This window comes from Emys orbicularis, chromosome 9, assembly GCF_028017835.1.
Source record: "Emys orbicularis isolate rEmyOrb1 chromosome 9, rEmyOrb1.hap1, whole genome shotgun sequence".
In the NCBI taxonomy this organism is placed as follows: domain Eukaryota; kingdom Metazoa; phylum Chordata; order Testudines; family Emydidae; genus Emys; species Emys orbicularis.
This window is the reverse complement of record NC_088691.1, coordinates 58,297,405-58,315,729: the sequence shown is the minus strand read 5'-3', so window position 1 is coordinate 58,315,729 and position 18,325 is coordinate 58,297,405. Positions and strand designations below refer to the sequence as shown.

Genomic DNA, 18,325 nt, shown 5'->3' with positions numbered 1-18,325 from the left:
TACCCGGCCCTCCATACTGTTTTGCAATCCCAATGTGGCCCTCGGGCCAAAAAGTTTGCCCACCCCTGTGTTATAGACTGGCTGGTGCATTTGTCTTTTTATCAGCTCATACGTTTTGGGCATGTATTAATACTAGGATAATCTTTTTCTGAAGCTGGATCACTGGGGGTATCTTACCTATCCACTGGATAATGTTTATCAGCTGCAGTGATTGTTGACAGTTTATTGGCTTCAGAATTGGTAGTAGTGTTGATAAACAAAACAATATGAATGGGGATTCACGATGAGGGTGAAACTTGCAATTGGAACTTCATAGAAAACTAATGGAAAAATCATGATACAAATGTCAAGTGAAGGAAAAGTTGCACACCTGGATTTCAGTGCTCAAATCCTAAAAAAAGAAGTGCCAGAACACATTATTTTGACAAGCCACAACATCACATGCTTTAGTGGTCATTTTCCAATATTTTTAGCATGAATAATTACTGGTTTACTTTACAACTATCTGAAGTACTGGAACATCATTCCAGCTTCCCAAAAAAGTGTCAGAATGGCATTCTGGAGCGTTCTGTCCTGACTCAAGCAATGCTTGATTTTTGTCTCTTTAAAATATGAGGGTGTTTTCTTTTGAAATGAACATTTTGAGCCTATCCATTGCATCTTCTGCCTTAGGCCTTGTCTACACTGCCACTTTACAGCGCTGCAACTTTCTCACTCGGGTGTGAAAAAACATCCCCCGAGCACTGCAAGTTTCAGCACTGTAACATGGCAGCATAGACAGTGCTACAGTGCTGGGAGCTACTCCCCTCATGGAGGTGGGTTTTTTTTTATAGCGCTGAGAGAGCTTTCTCCCAGCGCTGGTGCCGCGACTACACAGCCAGTGCTTTAACGTTGCTAGTGAAGACATGCCCTTAGAATCATCCTTTTCAGCCTGATTCCCTCATTTGTTTAAATTCAGTTTATGTGCTCACTTCATATCTCATGTTTCCTACCACCTGGTCTTTCTGCCACAAATATGAAATTGCAACTAGTCTGGCATTCTATGACAGCACACGCTTATCTTTCCTTCTACTCTTACATTAATTCATCTATAAAGATGCAGTTATTTGTCAAGTATCAGAGGGGTAGCCGTGTTAGTCTGGATCTGTAAAAAGTGACAAAGAGTCCTGTGGCACCTTATAGACTACCAGACGTATTGGAGCATAAGCTTTCGTGGGTGAATACCCACTTCGTATTCACCCACGAAAGCTTATGCTCCAATACGTCTGTTAGTCTATAAGGTGCCACAGGACTCTTTGTCAGTTATTTGTCTGTTAATTATATATATTTTTCATGGGTATCTTTAGAAATATTGAACAGAGGTATATATGTGCACCTTAAAAAGCAGATGCTCTGAAAAGTTAAGAACTGGCTCATGTGTTTTCTGAACAAGGGCAGTGAGATAGATGTCCTTGCCATGAGTGAAATTGCTAAAGAATGTAGAATGCATATACATTTATTTTGGTATCTTTTACACAGAGGAAGAATGTTAGATTCCTTGTGCCCATCAGTTGCATGTTACTCATGACTTTGTCTTTTCTCTTCATGGGCAGGTTCCCGTCAGGATCACCCTCCTCATGATGGACAGTCTCCTGCCAGCCGAGAGCGTTCTTCCTCACTTCAGGGTATGGACATGGCCTCACTGCCACCACGCAAACGTCCCTGGCACGATGGACCAGGGACATCTGATCACAGAGAAATGGAAGCTCCAGGTGCACCTCCAGAGGAGAGAGGCAAAGGTAAGGGGAACTAACCGGTACTGAGAACTTCACATAGGTTTATACTGTTTTCGCAGAGTGCACTTCTGCAGAATTCCTCATGCAGGCCAAGGTGCTAAAGCAGACTTAAGGTTTAGTTTGATAAAGAAAATTTGAGTAATGCCTTTTCAAGTGCAGGCCCTGCTGCCATCAGTCTTGTGGTGGGAAGGTCATTTGAAGATGAATTTATCTAACACTGATTGTAAACTCTTTGAGACAGGAATCATGTTTTCTTCTTTTGTACAGAACCATGCATGCTGTGCCTCTCAGAAGTTTTGTTAAAGTGGAACAAAAAATATTTAGTTATGCCTTAGCTAAGAGGATAGGTGGGCAAAGCATTTTCCCCTCAAATTACTACCCCTGCTGTTTTGGGCAAAAGTCCTGTTTTTCTCTTGCATTTGGTGTCATATCTAAAGTGAGCTGTGCGGAACAGACAGTCCTCCTTCCTGGGAACAAGAGAAGATGCAGGTCATACTTATGCCCCACAGTAGAATATAGCATCTCTCAACTGCACCCTGTCAGAACTGGCTAAAGGAGGATAAACCTCCTTCAGGGACACTACTCTAATTCCTTCATTACCACCCCAAATGGTTGAACAGCTGCTGTTACTGGGTTTAGGCAACACCCTATTTAGAGTGAGAAGTATGCAAAACAGGGCCAAAATAGGTCTGCTGCCAAGTGAGAGAATCTGGATTTGAATACTTTATTCAGGGTCTCTCAAGTGCTTATGAGCCTGTGCATTCCATTTCCCGGTGTTCTCTTATTTAACAAGGTCCTTGCTGATCAATGAGGTGCGGCAGTATCTTAGCTCCAGAGGAATTGCCTTGTAGCTGTCCCTCTCAAGGACTGTCATATTTATATGAAATCTGTATGTGGTAAGAAAAATTATGTGCTGAGGGAAGAAATGTAAAATTGGAGACCAGTATGTCAGATTTCACATTCTGTATAATCTGTGAGGGATTGTATCATAGGGGAATTGAACCCAAACACTTGTCTAAGCCTGGGGTAACCCTCAAAAGCCTGAGAGGGATGGGGTAAACTATAAAATCAAAAACTAAATGTTCTCATCTTTTAGGACGAGGAAGCTCAGGACCTTCACAGAGAGTGCCAAAGTCTGGGAGGTCTAGCTCTTTGGAAGGAGACCATCATGATGGATTCCACAGAGATGAAGGTTTTGGAGGCCCTGCAGGAGGCAATAACCCTTCCAGAGGAGGGAGGAGTGGAAGTAATTGGGGAAGAGGCAGTAACATGAACTCTGGCCAGTCAAGGAGAGGAGCATCCAGGGGTGGTGGAAGGGGCCGATAGAAGAGGCTATGACTGGATGATACCCACTCCTTATTGGACAGTGTTTAAATAGACACCTATTGTGGACTCGAGAAAGTACTTCTGCAACTCCACAAATCTGGACTCTTAACTGGGATAAATGAATGTGCATTAGTTCCTAACAAGGATCTTCTCCTAAGATCAAGCGACTGCTGCTAGCAGCAACATGGTAGCTGGCTTTCTATTTCATCCTCTCCACCTCTTTCTCCTCACCTTTTACCTGCATTGTTTTGTAAAGATAAAAGCTGGAATTTTTTTTAGTGTTGTGAGACATGGAGCACCTCCACAGATTTCAGTTCACGTCCAGATGGAAACTTGTTTCTATATGTACAGTTTGTCAGAAAAAAGTTGTTTTTGTATGAATACAGAATGTAATTTGCGCAAAAATTAACAAAAAATCAGTGCAGTATGTGATTCTTTATATTTACACTCTCAATGAAACTACAAAACACCCCATCTTCCATAGAATTTCCATATGTCAAGTACATGGCACTATAGGACTAGCTCTAGAAGTTTCTACAGTACAGTTCCTAATGCCTTAATACATCAGTTGGGGTTTCATGTTTTGAGAATTTTTATTTTTACACCTTTAGCAACATTCATGTGCTATTAAAAAATGTTATCTGTTGTGATGAAGTTGAGTCCAGTACATACATACACAACAAAAAAACAAAACCACACCAATGCTCCCTCTCCTACCTTTCTTAAAAGGACATATGGGGAATGCTGTGAAAAGCTTCTTTTGAACTATAGATCATATGAGCAAGCATCCTAATCCAGTTTGCACATTCAATGTTCATCTGCTCCTGCTAACCCTCATTGATTCAAGCCTTGCAAAGGGATCTGTCCTTTGTTCTCCATGGCGTTAGTTTTACACCATAAGCGATAGACATTCTGCAGCTTGATTAACAGGGATGTATATAATTTTTTACAGTACTGTAGTACACACCACACGGCAGAGAAATGAGGAATGGCCACTAACTTACAAGCTGGTGCATTCTGAATAGTGAGGATAATGAACATTCTGAACCATTAAGCCACCCTGATTTTAAAGATTTTTGTTTTAAGTATTCTCCACAGGATTTTGTTTAGTGCCATTGCAACATTACAATTATTTGCATTTCATAATAAAGTTGTTTACCAATTATGGTGTTTCAGTTATCACCATAACATATGAGATTATCTGGCTTCATCCACCAGCATGTCTGTCTAAAGTATTTCTAAGATAGCTACCGAAGTACCCTAAACCTCATTTAAGAAATTAGTATTACCTAGAGCTAACCTCTTCCTGAAAATCAGATTTCCCACCCTATAGCATTAGGAAACAAGATCAAGTGTTGGAGGTGGCTGATAGTGGTATTTTAATCATCCTTTTCATATTTTCACTAGTAATTTTTTTTTCACAAGCCCCTAGGGTAAATAGTACATTAAGGAAAAGCAAGTGTAGGGCTGAGGAAGCTTGTTTAAGGAATCATAAGGAAAGAGTAAATTAATCCTCACTATGTGAGTGTGGGCTGTGGCAGCCACTCCTTCACCCACTTATTTTGCCAAACTATCTACCTTCCCCTGTCCACAGTCTAATTAGGTTATGGATTTGAGATATTTGTAGGAACTCTATTTAAACAGATCAAAGTATGGATAAAGGAGAATTGCTATGATCTTCACATTCCTGCTTACTCAGCAGCTGTCATATTCAGATATATGCTTCTATTGTACAGAACAGTTTGGACTGAGTCACATGGTAGTGAATAGGAACACTGCCTAATTGTTTTATTGCAGATATAATGACACAAGAAATGCTCCAGAATGTTTAAGGTGGTCAGCTTATAAAGTTTATTATACTATGGCTGAAGAGAGAAGTAGCCCTAAGGAAATGATATGCACAGAACAGTTTAGCAGACTCTTCTGAGCCAGGTTTGGCACAGGCTAGTGGCTTCCTGCTTAAAGAAAAGGTTAAATTTCTATATGGGGACTTCTGATGAAGGTTATAGCTTATCTGTGTAAATTAATTTCTGCAGCTCAAGGCAGATCCTAGTTGTGTTAGGATGTAATAAAGGGGAAGATAAATATTCTAATTCAAACAGCTGGAAGAAAAGAGAACACTCAGCAACCACTCTACCATTAGTTAAGGGCTGAAAAACTCACTCCATACATCTGAGCCCAACAACAGGAAAACACTAGAAATGAGGTTTAAAAAAAAAAATTTTCAAAAACCCTATGTTTTTCCTCTGCAGGTCTCCTTTAACCTAAAACCCTGTTTAACTCTTAATACTGGATTTTAGGAAAAACTACCTTCCCCAAACCACACCATTCTAAATTAAAGCTTTGAGCTCCCTTAAGACAAGCCACGTGGATATGATCACAATTGGTACACAAAAGCTCTTGTTAACTTTAGGGTAATATCTTTAAGTCCATAATGCAGAAGAGCCACAATAGCTCTGCTGCTTTCGGGGGGAGGAGGGGAAGAAAATGCCTGTGAGGCAGAACCAGGACATCCTCAGCTCTTTATAGAGACATGCTCTGCTGTGACCCAATGGATCTGTGCAGATACAACTGTAGCCTGTGGAGTAGATTAGTGGTTGGAGGTTCTTGTGGCCAGCCTCCGGTAGTGGGAGGATTGTCATTTTCCATATAAGACCTTTTACCAGAGAGATGAAAGATTTACTAGGCTTTTACCGTAAATATTTTAACCTACTTTTTAAAAAAGTTAATCTCATCCAAGAACTTTAACCTAGGTTTAGTTTAGAAGCAATCTCACACTAACCTGATATTACACTGATATAAATCCAAATGAAACTATAAAAGTAAACAGGAAGACAGATTCAGTGCTGCTGTTTAAAAATAAAAACTAGACCTGCTACTGTCTAGATTAACACTTTAGTATAAAAATATTTTATTAAAATAGATGTACAATATTTATAAAGTTAAGCATTTGTTTACTGTAGTTCTGTGCAAATATTAAATGAGTAGATTAAGATAATCTCTTCCTAAGTAGCATCTGATAAGAATACTCAAGTATGTTTTTTTTGCAATATGCCCAGCCTCTACTAGCCAATCTATTTCTCAAGGTCAGGCTACAAGCATCACTGCTAAATAAGCAGTGCCTGCCCAACTCCTAGAACCAATGGGCAAGGACTTCAGGAACTGACTCTGCACCTCTGGAGGCAAAAGTTTCTGTAGCACCATTCTGGCAGTCTTACTGCAAAGAACTAAATGGTCTCTGTGATATGCTTTCACTTTTTTCGTGATTCCCTACGTAAAAGAGGTATGCCCCTGCTTGTCAAAGGATATGACTTTGTGATCCACCACCTCTATGAATGCTACTTGTTAAAGAATGTTCATAGAATATCAGGTTTGGAAGGGACCTCAGGAGGTCATCTAGTCCAACCCCCTGCTCAAAGCAGGACCAATCCCCAGACAGATTTTTGCCCCAGATCCCTAAATGGCCCCCTCAAGGATTGAACTCACAACCCTGGCTTTAGCAGGCCCATGCTCATGTTGTTTTCAATATGTTGAAGGTCAGGGATTATTTTTTTTTTTTAAAGACAGTTAAATGGAATGGGTATGTCAACATTCACCGGACTACCCTATAAGCCAATCAAAGATGGTTGCAATTACAGTTGATCACTACATTTTGACTCTTTACAATTGTAATCTGATATAAAGATGTCATGAAACAACATCTGTGGTAATATATATCTAGAGTTGATTTTAGGTTTTAACCAATAAAACCCCTGCTCCAAAAAGAAAAAAAGTATTTATCCAATCAATACTGGATATGGTTAACTTGTGTCTAAGGGCTGATCAACACAGCAGTAATGCAGACTACGGGTGTGTGATTTCTAAAGTACATATGTTGTGTATTAATAGGTCCACACAGACCCTGCTGGGGTGCATAAAAGGTTCCTTAATGCACTTTAAGTAGCGCTATCTGAAATAGTATTACATTAAAGCACACTAGGAAAAATAAAGAGATTACTCATTGCAGTATATACTAAGGAGGACCAACTTTTGGTCCAACCCCCACCCCAAATTTTTGGACATCTACCTAGAACTCAAAATTGTTAAAAATAAACATCCAAAAACAAACTCCAAAACAGGAGCTCTATATATACACCCAACTTTTTTTGAAGTTTCATGGATATCTATAAACAGATTTTCCTATGAGGCACCTGGCATCAGCACATCCCAAGCTGGAGTGAATCCTGCAAGGCTCAGGAGTATAACAAAGCATTATACTATGGGTAGAGTTTAGTATCAACAATATGCTTGGCTCTGTATTCTTACAGGCCACTTCAAAGTAAGAGGATCAGCCATGTGATCCTACACTTGATATAGGAATCTGGTAATCCTGTCATCTACCACCCAGAACAGGACACAGACTCCAGGATATTACTACAAAGCTCATTTTGCACTGATCAGGCAAAGCATATACTGAGATAGGACTGGGAATGATGGCACACAAAAATGTTACACGTGAATACAGTAAAAGAACAACAATGTATAGTCATAGATGCAGCTTTAGGATTTTAGTTGCACTGTTCAAAGTTAGGGAGAAAAAATGTTCCACAGCTCCATCAACACTGGTCCTTGGAGAAGCAAAACTCTTCCCTCCTTTGGTCGGTTTCGCTCCTGTTGTCCACATTAACTGTCAAGTTTGAGTCGTTTTTCCTGAACTTTCCCAAGTAACTTCTGCCGACTTACAGCCAAGTGTCTTTGTACAGGTCCCGGTCCTCAGGAGGCGCACGAACAGAGCGCAGCTCCCAAGTGCCTCCTCCCTCACCACAGCGCACCGGTTGTACAGGAAGAACTTGCCTTCAATAGGACCGGGGGAAGGGGGGAAACCCGCACTGGCTTTGTCGCTCAGTCACCCCCTGCCCCCGAGCAGCAGGACACCCACGCCCCGCTACGGCCTCGGAGCCGCATACCCCGCGGAGGCAGCCGTGCGAGCCGCACTAGAGGGCCGGGATGCTGATGGCCTGTGGCCCTGTATTCAGAAAGGCTGTTGCCCAGCCAGAGAGCCGTGTCCTCGCGTCCGCCCGGCAGGGATGGGGGATCGGTCTCATAGGACAGCAGCAAAGATCCGTCCTGGGGATGGGGAGGGGACCGCTGGTCTCAGCCCCCATCCGGGTCTGCTCGGCGCACGCCGTCCCGCGCCCTCACACGGGCAGGGTTTTGGAGACGCGGCGGCGCACGAAGCCGCCCAGGAGGCCGCCGAGATAACGCAGGCCGGCGGGGCCCCCGGGCAGCAGGGCGAGCAGGCAGCCGGCGATGGCGGCGAGTTGGGCGGCGGCTCCGAGCGCGGTGAGCAGGGTGCTGCGCAGGCCGAGCGCGGCGTACAGGGTGCCGGCCAGGGCGCCGAGGTAGAGCACGGTGCCGCGGCTGGGCTCCCGCAGGAGGCGGCTCGGCCCCCGCAGGAAGCCGGCGGCGCCCAGCGCAAAGGCCGAGCCCAGCGACCAGAGCAGCGCGAACTTGCGGGCGCGGAGCAGCAGCAGCGGCGCGTAGAGCGCGGCCAGGCCGAAGCAGAGCGCGGCCAGCAACAGGCACAGCGCGCTCCCCACCAGCCGCTGCCAGCGCGACAGCCCCGGCAGCCAGGGGTCCGGCTCGGCCGCCCAGGGCCACGAGCCGGCCGCCGGGGACGAGGAAGAGGAGGAGCGGCCTGAGAAGGGGCTCAGCCGGCCAAGCCACGTCCTCCCTCCGGCGTCGGCTGCATCCGGCGTCGGCCGCGAGGAGCTCGGGGCCGCTGGGCCGGGGCCGCTGCCATTCTTAGACTGAGCCAGGTACTCCTGTAACTGCCGGTTCAGCTCCGCCATCTTGGAGGGGGAGGGCAACAACAGGCAGGGAAAGACCCGGATGTGAATGCCAGCGCCAATAGGACACGTTGCTCTTCGAGGCCCTCGATGAAGCGCAGCCACATCCGGGTTACTGGAAGACTCCGTAGAGCTCGACAGGCGGTGGTGCAGACGGTTGTCACATGGCACAATCAATCACGTGACTTTCCCCAGTTTCAGGAAAGGGCGTAGAACTAGGGGAGAGAGGTAGTTCTCTGAGCGGAGCCCCGCGTGCGACGCCTAACCATCCCCACCCCTGTTCCACCGCACCTGGATCAATGTGGCTGCTCAAAGCTTTAAGGAGATTGTAGTTATAGAGCTGGTTCGACAGCTCAGGGATCATGGGCTGCCACTGGGACAGTTGGGGTGTTCATTAGCCCCATGAAAAAGGCAGAATTAAGGGGGATTTTAATTATGACCTGCAAAGTTTTAGAGAGAGAGAGAGAGAGAGCATTACGTTTGTGTTCTTTTAAATATATTTTTGATTGATCAAGGAGGCCTATAAGAGTTTTTGTTTTCTTTTAATATTATTTATGCTTGTATTGTGTTTGTTTGGTATGTCTGCTCTTCAGGGATTTTGCTATAAGGTTTCTTGGGAAACTCAGGGATGTTTATTGTGAGCTCAAGAACTTAACCGAAGGGATGATGTGTTGAAACTTTAATGATGTTCTCCTTTTCCTCAAATGTTCATTAGGTCTTGGACTTAAAGAAGTGTTAGCAAAGAAGCCAAAAAGAGTTTTAAACCATCTGAAAATCTCTTCCCTTCTCAAGTAATCCAGTTTCAGTCACTTGTTTCTTATGATATCTTAATTTTAGGGTTGTCAATTAATTGTAGTTAACTCACATGATTAACTCAAAAATTAATTGCAATTTAAAAAAATAATCGTGAGTAATTGTACTTAATAGACTACCAATTGAAATTTAATAAATATTTTTGGATGTTTTTCTACATTTTCAATATTGATTTCAATTACAACACAGAATATAAAGTGCACAGTGCTCACTTTATATTTATTTCAGAGTGGTAGCTGTGTTAGTCTGTATCAGTAAAAAGAACGAGGAGTACTTGTGGCACCTTAGAGACTTAACAAATTTATTTTAGCATAAGCTTTCCTGGGCTAAAACCCACTTCATCAGATGCATGCAGTGGAAAATACAGTAGAAAGGTGTATATATATATATACACACACACACACACACACACACACAACATGAAAAAATAGGTGTTGCCATACCAACTATAACAAGACTAATCAATTAAGGTGGGCTATTATCAGCAGGAGGAAAAAAAACCTTTGTAGTGATAATCAGGATGGCCCATTTCCAACAGTTGACAAGAAGGTGTGAGTAACAGTAGGGGAAAAATTAGCATGGGGAAATAGTTTTTACTTTGTGTAATGACCCATCCACTCCCACTGTGATATATGCCATCATGTGCCAGCAATGCCCCTCTGCCATGTACATTGGCCAAACCGGACAGTCTCTACGCAAAAGAATAAATGGACACAAATCAGATGTAAAGAATTATAACATTCAAAAACCAGTCGGAGAACACTTCAACCTCCCTGGTCACTCAGTTACAGACCTAAAAGTCTCAATTCTCCAACAAAAAAACCTTCAAAAACAGACTCCAATGAGAAACTGCAGAATTGGAATTAATTTACAAACTGGACACCATTAAATTAGGCTTGAATAAAGACTGGGAGTGGATGGGTCATTACCCAAAATAAAAACTATTTCCCCATGCTAATTTTTCCCCTACTGTTACTCACACCTTCTTGTCAACTGTTGGAAATGGGCCATCCTGATTATCACTACAATTTTTTTTTCTCCTGCTGATAATAGCCCATCTTAATTGATTAGTCTCGTTATAGTTGGTATGGCAACACCCATTTTTTCATGTTCTCTGTGTATATATATCTTCCTACTGTATTTTCCACTGCAAGCATCCGATGAAGTGGGTTTTAGCCCAGGAGAGCTTATGCTCAAATAAATTTGTTAATCTCTAATGTGCCACAAGTACTCCTCATTCTTTTCATATTTATTGTTGATTACAAATATTTGCACTATAAAAAACAAAAAAAAATATTTTTCAATTCACCTCATACAAGTACTGTAGTGCAATCTCTTTATCATGAAAGTTGAACTTAAAAATGTAGAATTATGTACAAACAAACTGCATTCACAAATAAAACAATGTAAAACTTTAGAGCCTACAAGTCCATTCAATCCTACTTCTTGGTCAGCCAATCACTCAGACAAACAAGTCGGTTTATATTGACAGGAGATACTGCTGCCTGCTTCAAAAAAGTGTTTAAAACATGAGGCCTTTTCTATGTGTGATAAAGAAACAAACAGAGGCACATGCCCTTTTTCCCCTTTGTAGATCACATTTAAGTAGTTGTAGTCTGCCATTGACAACTGGTGTGAGCATGTGACTTTGCTAACAGGATAATATTATCTATACCAGATTGCATATTCTAGTATTTGCCTTGTTTTCTGAATGCTATTTTGAAGACCAATCCTGCAATGGGATGTGCATGGGCATATCTGTGGAGCCCCATGGAATTAAATCAGGGCTCTTCAGAAAGGCAGGAGTCCCCGTCCAGGCATTCAATTACAGAATCAGGCTCATAGTTTGTACTGTGTTATTTTGCAATGTGTTGTAAAGGTTTTTTGTTTTTTTTTTATAAATCTATAAAGAGGAAGGTTTCTTTAAAAGACACATTCACAGTCCTAATTTTTATCATGGCAACCCTTCTTTCCTCTATCCTCCATTCACACGAGATCTGGTTATGTTGGAAACTAATGTACAGCAAACAGCTGAATCACAAGTAACTATCTGAATGGAGGGTTGTATAATACTGCATCTCCAAAATTCATTATAGTTAAGGCTATTTTGTCACGGTTATTTTTAGTAAAAGTCATGAACAGGTCACAGGCAACAAACAAAAATTCAGGGATCCCCTGACCTGTGTATGATTTTTACTAAATATAACCGTACAAGCCGTGGGGCAGGGGCACAGGGCCTTGGCTGCAGCCCCCACCACAGGGCAGGGGCGCTCGGCCTGGTTGCAGCCCCCGACGCAGGGCAGGGGCGCATGGCCCAGGTTGCAGCCCCCACCGCGGGGCAGGGGTGCGTGGTCCCAGCTGCAGCCCCCGTCGGAAGCCAAAGGGCTGGGCGCACGGCCCCAGCTTCAGCCCCCACCGCGGGGCAGGGGCGCACGGTCCCACTTCATCCCCCGGCGGAAGCCGCAAGACGGGGCGCTCGGCCCAGGTTGCAGTCCCCACCGCGGGGCAGGGGTGCGTGGTCCCAGCTGCAGCCCCCGTCGGAAGCCAAAGGGCTGGGCGCACGGCCCCAGCTTCAGCCCCCACCGCGGGGCAGGGGCGCACGGTCCCACTTCATCCCCCGGCAGAAGCCGCAAGACGGGGCGCTCGGCCCAGGTTGCAGTCCCCAACGCGGGGCAGGGAAGTATAGCCCTGACTCCAGCCGCAGCTCCAGCCCCAGCTTCAGCTGTTGACAGCTGAACCCCAAGAAGTCACGGAGGTCTGGTAAAGTCATGGAATCCGTGACTGCCGCGACCTCCCTAAGTAAATTGTAGGCTTAATGATAGTTTATTATTAATTTACATTTTTTATTATTAATACAATGTCCTCACAATGATGGCATTTTAAGGAACAAGTAAAAGGTATAGTCACTGTCCTATGTTGCTTAAAATCTAAGTTTAGAAGCAACATAATGAGTGATAAAACAGAGGCTGAGAGAAGGAAAGACAAATATAATATAAATACAAATATGTAGTTGTTTGGATTTCTTCACATCTTTATAGCTCCATTTAGGGGCTACCAGGTTCAGTTTCCTGCATTTGAGCACATCTCCAGTCTCTGGCACTTCAATTTCCCCATCCAGACTCAGGCAAATTAGGGAAACTTTTCACTGTACAGAATACCAGAAAAGGTAAAATGCCTTATTAAACCTGTGCTGACTGGAGCCTAGAGCCATCCTAGCTCCTGTTCCTTGGGCCAGTTTGACTAGGAGCAGTTGATGTTTCTCTAGTTGAGGAGCTTCCAGCAGCAGGTAAAGACTCTGTTAAGAGAAGCAGAAATACGGACTGCAGGATAGGAGCTGCAGAAAGTCATCTCAGTCCTCTCTGTGCGGGACTTCAGCCAAATGCACAAAACGTAACAGACTTGTTTTCTGTCGTTTTTCTAACACCTTCAAAGATACTCAATTCCATTGGCTGCTAACTGCAGGGGAGAAATGCTCTATATGGGGTAGCCCAGCACTGTTTGTTCTGAGAACTGGAGGGTTTTACAGCTGGGTGGGGAGCTTTGGGTACTTGTTGCTGGGGTAGAGTATTGAGAAAGAGGTCTGGCCAATGGTAATAGAGGATTGGGCAAGAAGCTGACATAGGTCCTTTTCAGTGAGGGATGTGATAAGGATGTGGCAGTTGAGGGGGTGTCAGATTGAGACAGATTAGCAATTGGGGATTTGCAGGAGAGTAACTGGGTGGCTTTTAACGGGGGGGGGGGAGGTAGGCTTGGCAGCTGGAGTGAGCGATGGAATGCAGTAGAAGCTAGGTGTATCAGGATGAGGTACAGGGAATATACAGGAGGTGGATTAGGGCACTTGATGATGGAGGGAAGGGGAGTTTCATAGGTGGGGCTGGGTGGGTGCTTGTTTTAGGGGGATGGGAGGCTTTGGCAGCTAAGAGAATGGAGTGAGGGTGCCTGTTGCAGGTTGGGAAGGCTTCAGCAACTGAAAGGGGAATTAGGTTAGGGTGCTTCTCATGGAGTGGTTAAGAGTGCTTGGTGGCTGGGAGGGGTCACAGTGCAAGATGTCAGCAGCTGGAAAAAAGGCTGGAGATTGTCATTGACCTGCAAAGCTCCATTATTTAGGGTGGAATTGGAACGTGCAGATGTATTTAAGGGTCCAGTATTGGATGGGGTGGGGGGCAGTATTTGAGATGGATGTAATTCAGCCCTGCCTGCATGAGAACAAAAGACTTGTTAGGCAAGAGGAAGGATGATCCAAGGCATTAGGGCATTAGCCTAGGACTTGGAGATTTAAACTCAACTCACTGCTCTGCCACAGACTTCTAAGTTACTTAGCCTCTCTGTATCTCAGTTCCCAGTGCTTAAAGTGATCCGGGTCACAGACCCAGGAGATAAAATGTCTACATTGCCAGCCAGGCACTGAGGGCACACATTTCAGCTGTGCATGGAGAAAACCCCTCTTGTGGTCTGGCTCCCGCACTTACCCTCTGGAAGTAGAGCAGCCAATCAGAGCTGCTGTGTAAAGCAGTCCCAGCTCTCCCCAACCTCATCTGAAGAGCCAATACCTTTCTTACAGGATGGGGGGAACAAAAAGAGCCCAGCAATTCAGGGCAGCTCCTCTGTTTCCTTCTCCCCTCTTGTGAGCAATAGGACAGCTCTTTTGCTCCTTGCAACACCTGGCCTGGGAAGGGGGTAAGCAGCCCCTGGAGCTGTTCCCTGCCAACATGGAAGGTGGAGAAGGGACCCCACTGTAGCACCGAGGCCTGGAAGAGGTGGATGAAGAGCCACAGAAGGAGTAGAGATGAGGCTTGGGGGGACATGGGGGCAGAATTGATGGGGGGAACAGGCAGATATGTCACTTACATTTCTGTAGAAAATTACAGACCCCCACACTTTTTTTCAGACCACTTTAAGAATGGTCAGGTCCTGTGACCGGATTCCCAGGAGAGCCAGCTGAGGTCACTCAATTAGGGTGAACTGCAAAGAATGGGGCAGACAATCCCCAAAGCTGGTGGATATTCCAATACTTAGATTTACCAAGCCAGCATAAAACAGCTTCTTTATTACCTCACTGGTTACTCAGAAGTCAATAACACAGTTCCCTTAAAGTACCCAGCCTCAGGCCTCCACTCAGATACCCAAGTCAAATATGATGAAGATTAATGAAAATCTTATTCATCATATAAAAAAGTTCTGCCAATCCCAAAGGATCGGACACATTACCTCCCAGTTTAATGAATATTCCAGATCTTACCCAAATACATGCTACAGCCTATTCTTATTAACTAAACTAAAATTTATTTAAAAAGGAGAGTGAGAGAGTATAGGTTAAAAAATTAATATACATTAATTAACTCGAGAGGTCATCGAGTCCAGTCCCCTGCCCTCATGGCAGGACCAAATACTGTCTAGACCATCCCTGATAGACATTTATCTAACCTACTCTTAAATATCTCCAGAGATGGAGATTCCACAACCTCCCTCGGCAATTTATTCCAGTGTTTAACCACCCTGACAGTTAGGAACTTTTTCGTAATGTCCAACCTAAACCTCCCTTGCTGCAGTTTAAGCCCATTACTTCTTGTTCTATCCTTAGAGGCTAAGATGAACAAGTTTTCTCCCACCTCCTTATGACACCCTTTTAGATACCTGAAGACTGCTATCATGTCCCCTCTCAGTCTTCTCTTTTCCAAACTCAACAAACCCAATTCTTTCAGCCTTTCTTCATAGGTCATGTTCTCTAGACCTTTATTCATTCTTGTTGCTCTTCTCTGGACCCTCTCCAATTTCTCCACATCTTTCTTGAAATGCGGTGCTCAGAACTGGACACAATACTCCAGTTGAGGCCTAACCAGCGCAGAGTAGAGCGGAAGAATGACTTCTCGTGTCTTGCTCACAACACACCTGTTAATGCATCCCAGAATCATGTTTGCTTTTTTTGCAACAGCATCACACTGTTGACTCATATTTAGCTTGTGGTCCACTATAACCCCTAGATCCCTTTCTGCCATATTCCTTCCTAGACAGTCTCTTCCCATTTTGTATGTATGAAACTGATTGTTCCTTCCTAAGTGAAGTACTTTGCATTTGTCTTTATTAAACTTCATCCTGTTTACCTCAGACCATTTCTCCAATTTGTCCAGATCATTTTGAATTTTGACCCTGTCCTCCAAAGCAGTTGCAATCCCTCCCAGTTTGGTATCATCTGCAAACTTAATAAGTGTACTTTCTATGCCAATATCTAAGTCGTTGATGAAGATATTGAACAGAGCCGGTCCCAAAACAGACCCCTGCGGAACCCCACTTGTTATACCTTTCCAGCAGGATTGGGAACCATTAATAACTACCCTCTGAGTACAGTTATCCAGCCAGTTATACACCCACCTTATAGTAGCCCCATCTGAGTTATATTTGCCTAGTTTATCGATAAGAATATCATGCGAGACCATATCAAATGCCTTACTAAAGTCTAGGTATACCACATCCACAGCTTCTCCCTTATCCACAAGACTCGTCATCCTATCAAAGAAAGCTATCAGATTGGTTTGACATGATTTGTTCTTACAAATCCATGCTGGCTATTCCTTATCACCTTACACCTTCCAAGTGTTTGCAGATGATTTCCTTAATTACTTGCTCCATTATCTTCCCTGGCACAGAAGTTAAACTAACTGGTCTGTAGTTTCCTGGGTTGTTTTTATTTCCCTTTTTGTAGATGGGCACTATGTTTGCCCTTTTCCAGTCTTCTGGAATCTCTCCTGTCTCCCATGATTTTCCAAAGATAATAGCTAGAGGCTCAGATACCTCCTCTGTTAGCTCCTTGAGTATTCTAGGATGCATTTCATCAGGCCCTGGGGACTTGCAGGCATCTAACTTTTCTAAGAGATTTTTAACTTGTTCTTTTTTTATTTTATCTTCTAAACCTACCCCCTTCCCATTAGCATTCACTATGTTAGGCATTCGTTCAGACTTCTCGGTGAAGACCGAAACAAAGAAGTCATTAAGCATCTCTGCCATTTCCAAGTTTCCTGTTACTGTTTCTCCCTCCTCACTGAGCAGTGGGCCTACCCTGTCTTTGGTCTTCCTCTTGCTTCTAATGTATTGATAAAAAGTCTTCTTGTTTCCCTTTATTCCCGTAGCTAGTTTGAGCTCATTTTGTGCCTTTGCCTTTCTAATCTTGCCCCTACATTCCTGTGTTGTTTGCCTATATTCATCCTTTGTAATTTGTCCTAGCTTCCATTTTTTATATGACTCCTTTTTATTTTTTAGATCCTGCAAGATCTCGTGGTTAAGCCAAGGTGGTCTTTTGCCACATTTTCTATCTTTCCTACCCAGCGGAATAGCTTGCTTTTGGGCCCTTAATAGTGTCCCTTTGAAAAACTGCCAACTCTCCTCAGTTGTTTTTCCCCTCAGTCTTGATTCCCATGGGACCTTACCTATCAGCTCTCTGAGCTTACCAAAATCCGCCTTCCTGAAATCCATTGTCTCTATTTTGCTGTACTCCCTTCTACCCTTCCTTAGAATTGTGAACTCTATGATTTCATGATCACTTTCACCCAAGCTACCTTCCACTTTCAAATTCTCAACAAGTTCCTCCCTATTTGTTAAAATCAAATCTAGAACAGCTTCCCCCCAGTAGCTTTTTCAACCTTCTGAAATAAAAAGTTGTCTGCAATGCAGTCCAAGAACTTATTGGATAGTCTGTGCCCCGCTGTGTTATTTTCCCAACATATATCTGGATAGTTGAAGTCCCCCATCACCACCAGATCTTGGGCTTTGGATGATTTTGTTAGTTGTTTAAAAAAAGCCACATCCACCTCTTCCACCTGGTTAGGTGGCCTGTAGTAGACCCCTAGGATGACATCACCCTTGTTTTTTACCCCTTTTAGCCTAACCCAGAGACTCTCAACACTTCTGTCTCCTATGTCCATCTCCACCTCAGTCCAAGTGTGTACATTTTTAATATACAAGGCAACACCTCCTCCCTTTTCCCCCTGTCTATCCTTCCTGAGCAAATTGTAACCCATCCATACCAACATTCCAATCATGTGTATTATCCCACCAAGTTTCGGTGATGCCAGCAATGTCATAGTTGTATTTATTTATTAGCACTTCCAGTTCTTCCTGCTTGTTACCCATACTTCTCGCATTTGTATATAGGCATCTAAGATACTGATTTGATTTTGCCTCCCAGTTTTGCCCTGACCCTCCTTTCGCTCTGCCATTATAGCCCACGCTCCCTCTTATTTCCGACCCATCTCCCAGGTCTCCATGTTCTCCACTTAAACCTGTGGGCTTTGCTCACCTGTCCCCGTCAAACCTAGTTTAAAGCCCTCCTCACTAGGTTAGCCAGTCTGTGTCCAAATAGGGTCTTTCCCCTCCTCGAAAGGTGAACGCCATCTCTGCCTAGCAGTCCTTCCTGTAATAGCATCCCGTGGTCAAGGAAGCCAAAGCCCTCCTGGCGACACCATCTTCGCAGCCAGGCATTCACCTTCACGATGCACCTGTCTCTGTTAATATTCCCTTTTGATCTCTGAATTAGTAGTTATAGTGACAGACAGGAACTGTCCGTTTACATGGCTAACATTTATGAGTACA

The 18,325-nt window shown here is 43.9% G+C and overlaps 2 protein-coding genes across 3 annotated transcripts in view; one reads left to right on the top strand and one right to left on the bottom strand.

The window, feature by feature from the left end:
• The window catches only part of WDR33 (WD repeat domain 33), a 65,380-nt gene extending 61,008 nt beyond the window's left edge, over nt 1-4,372 (top strand). For both annotated transcript variants that reach the window (XM_065410269.1, XM_065410270.1), the window contains 2 exons: nt 1,593-1,778; nt 2,872-4,372. In XM_065410269.1, the coding sequence (XP_065266341.1) occupies nt 1,593-1,778; nt 2,872-3,101 (416 nt within the window). In that variant the 3' untranslated portion in view covers nt 3,102-4,372. The remainder of the gene's footprint in view (nt 1-1,592; nt 1,779-2,871) is intronic.
• A 3,906-nt stretch (nt 4,373-8,278) lies between these two features.
• On the bottom strand, nt 8,279-8,932 carry SFT2D3 (SFT2 domain containing 3). The gene has a single exon (XM_065411357.1). The coding sequence runs from the start codon at nt 8,930-8,932 to the stop codon at nt 8,279-8,281; it is 654 nt and encodes a 217-aa protein (XP_065267429.1).
• Nucleotides 8,933-18,325: the final 9,393 nt, after the last annotated feature.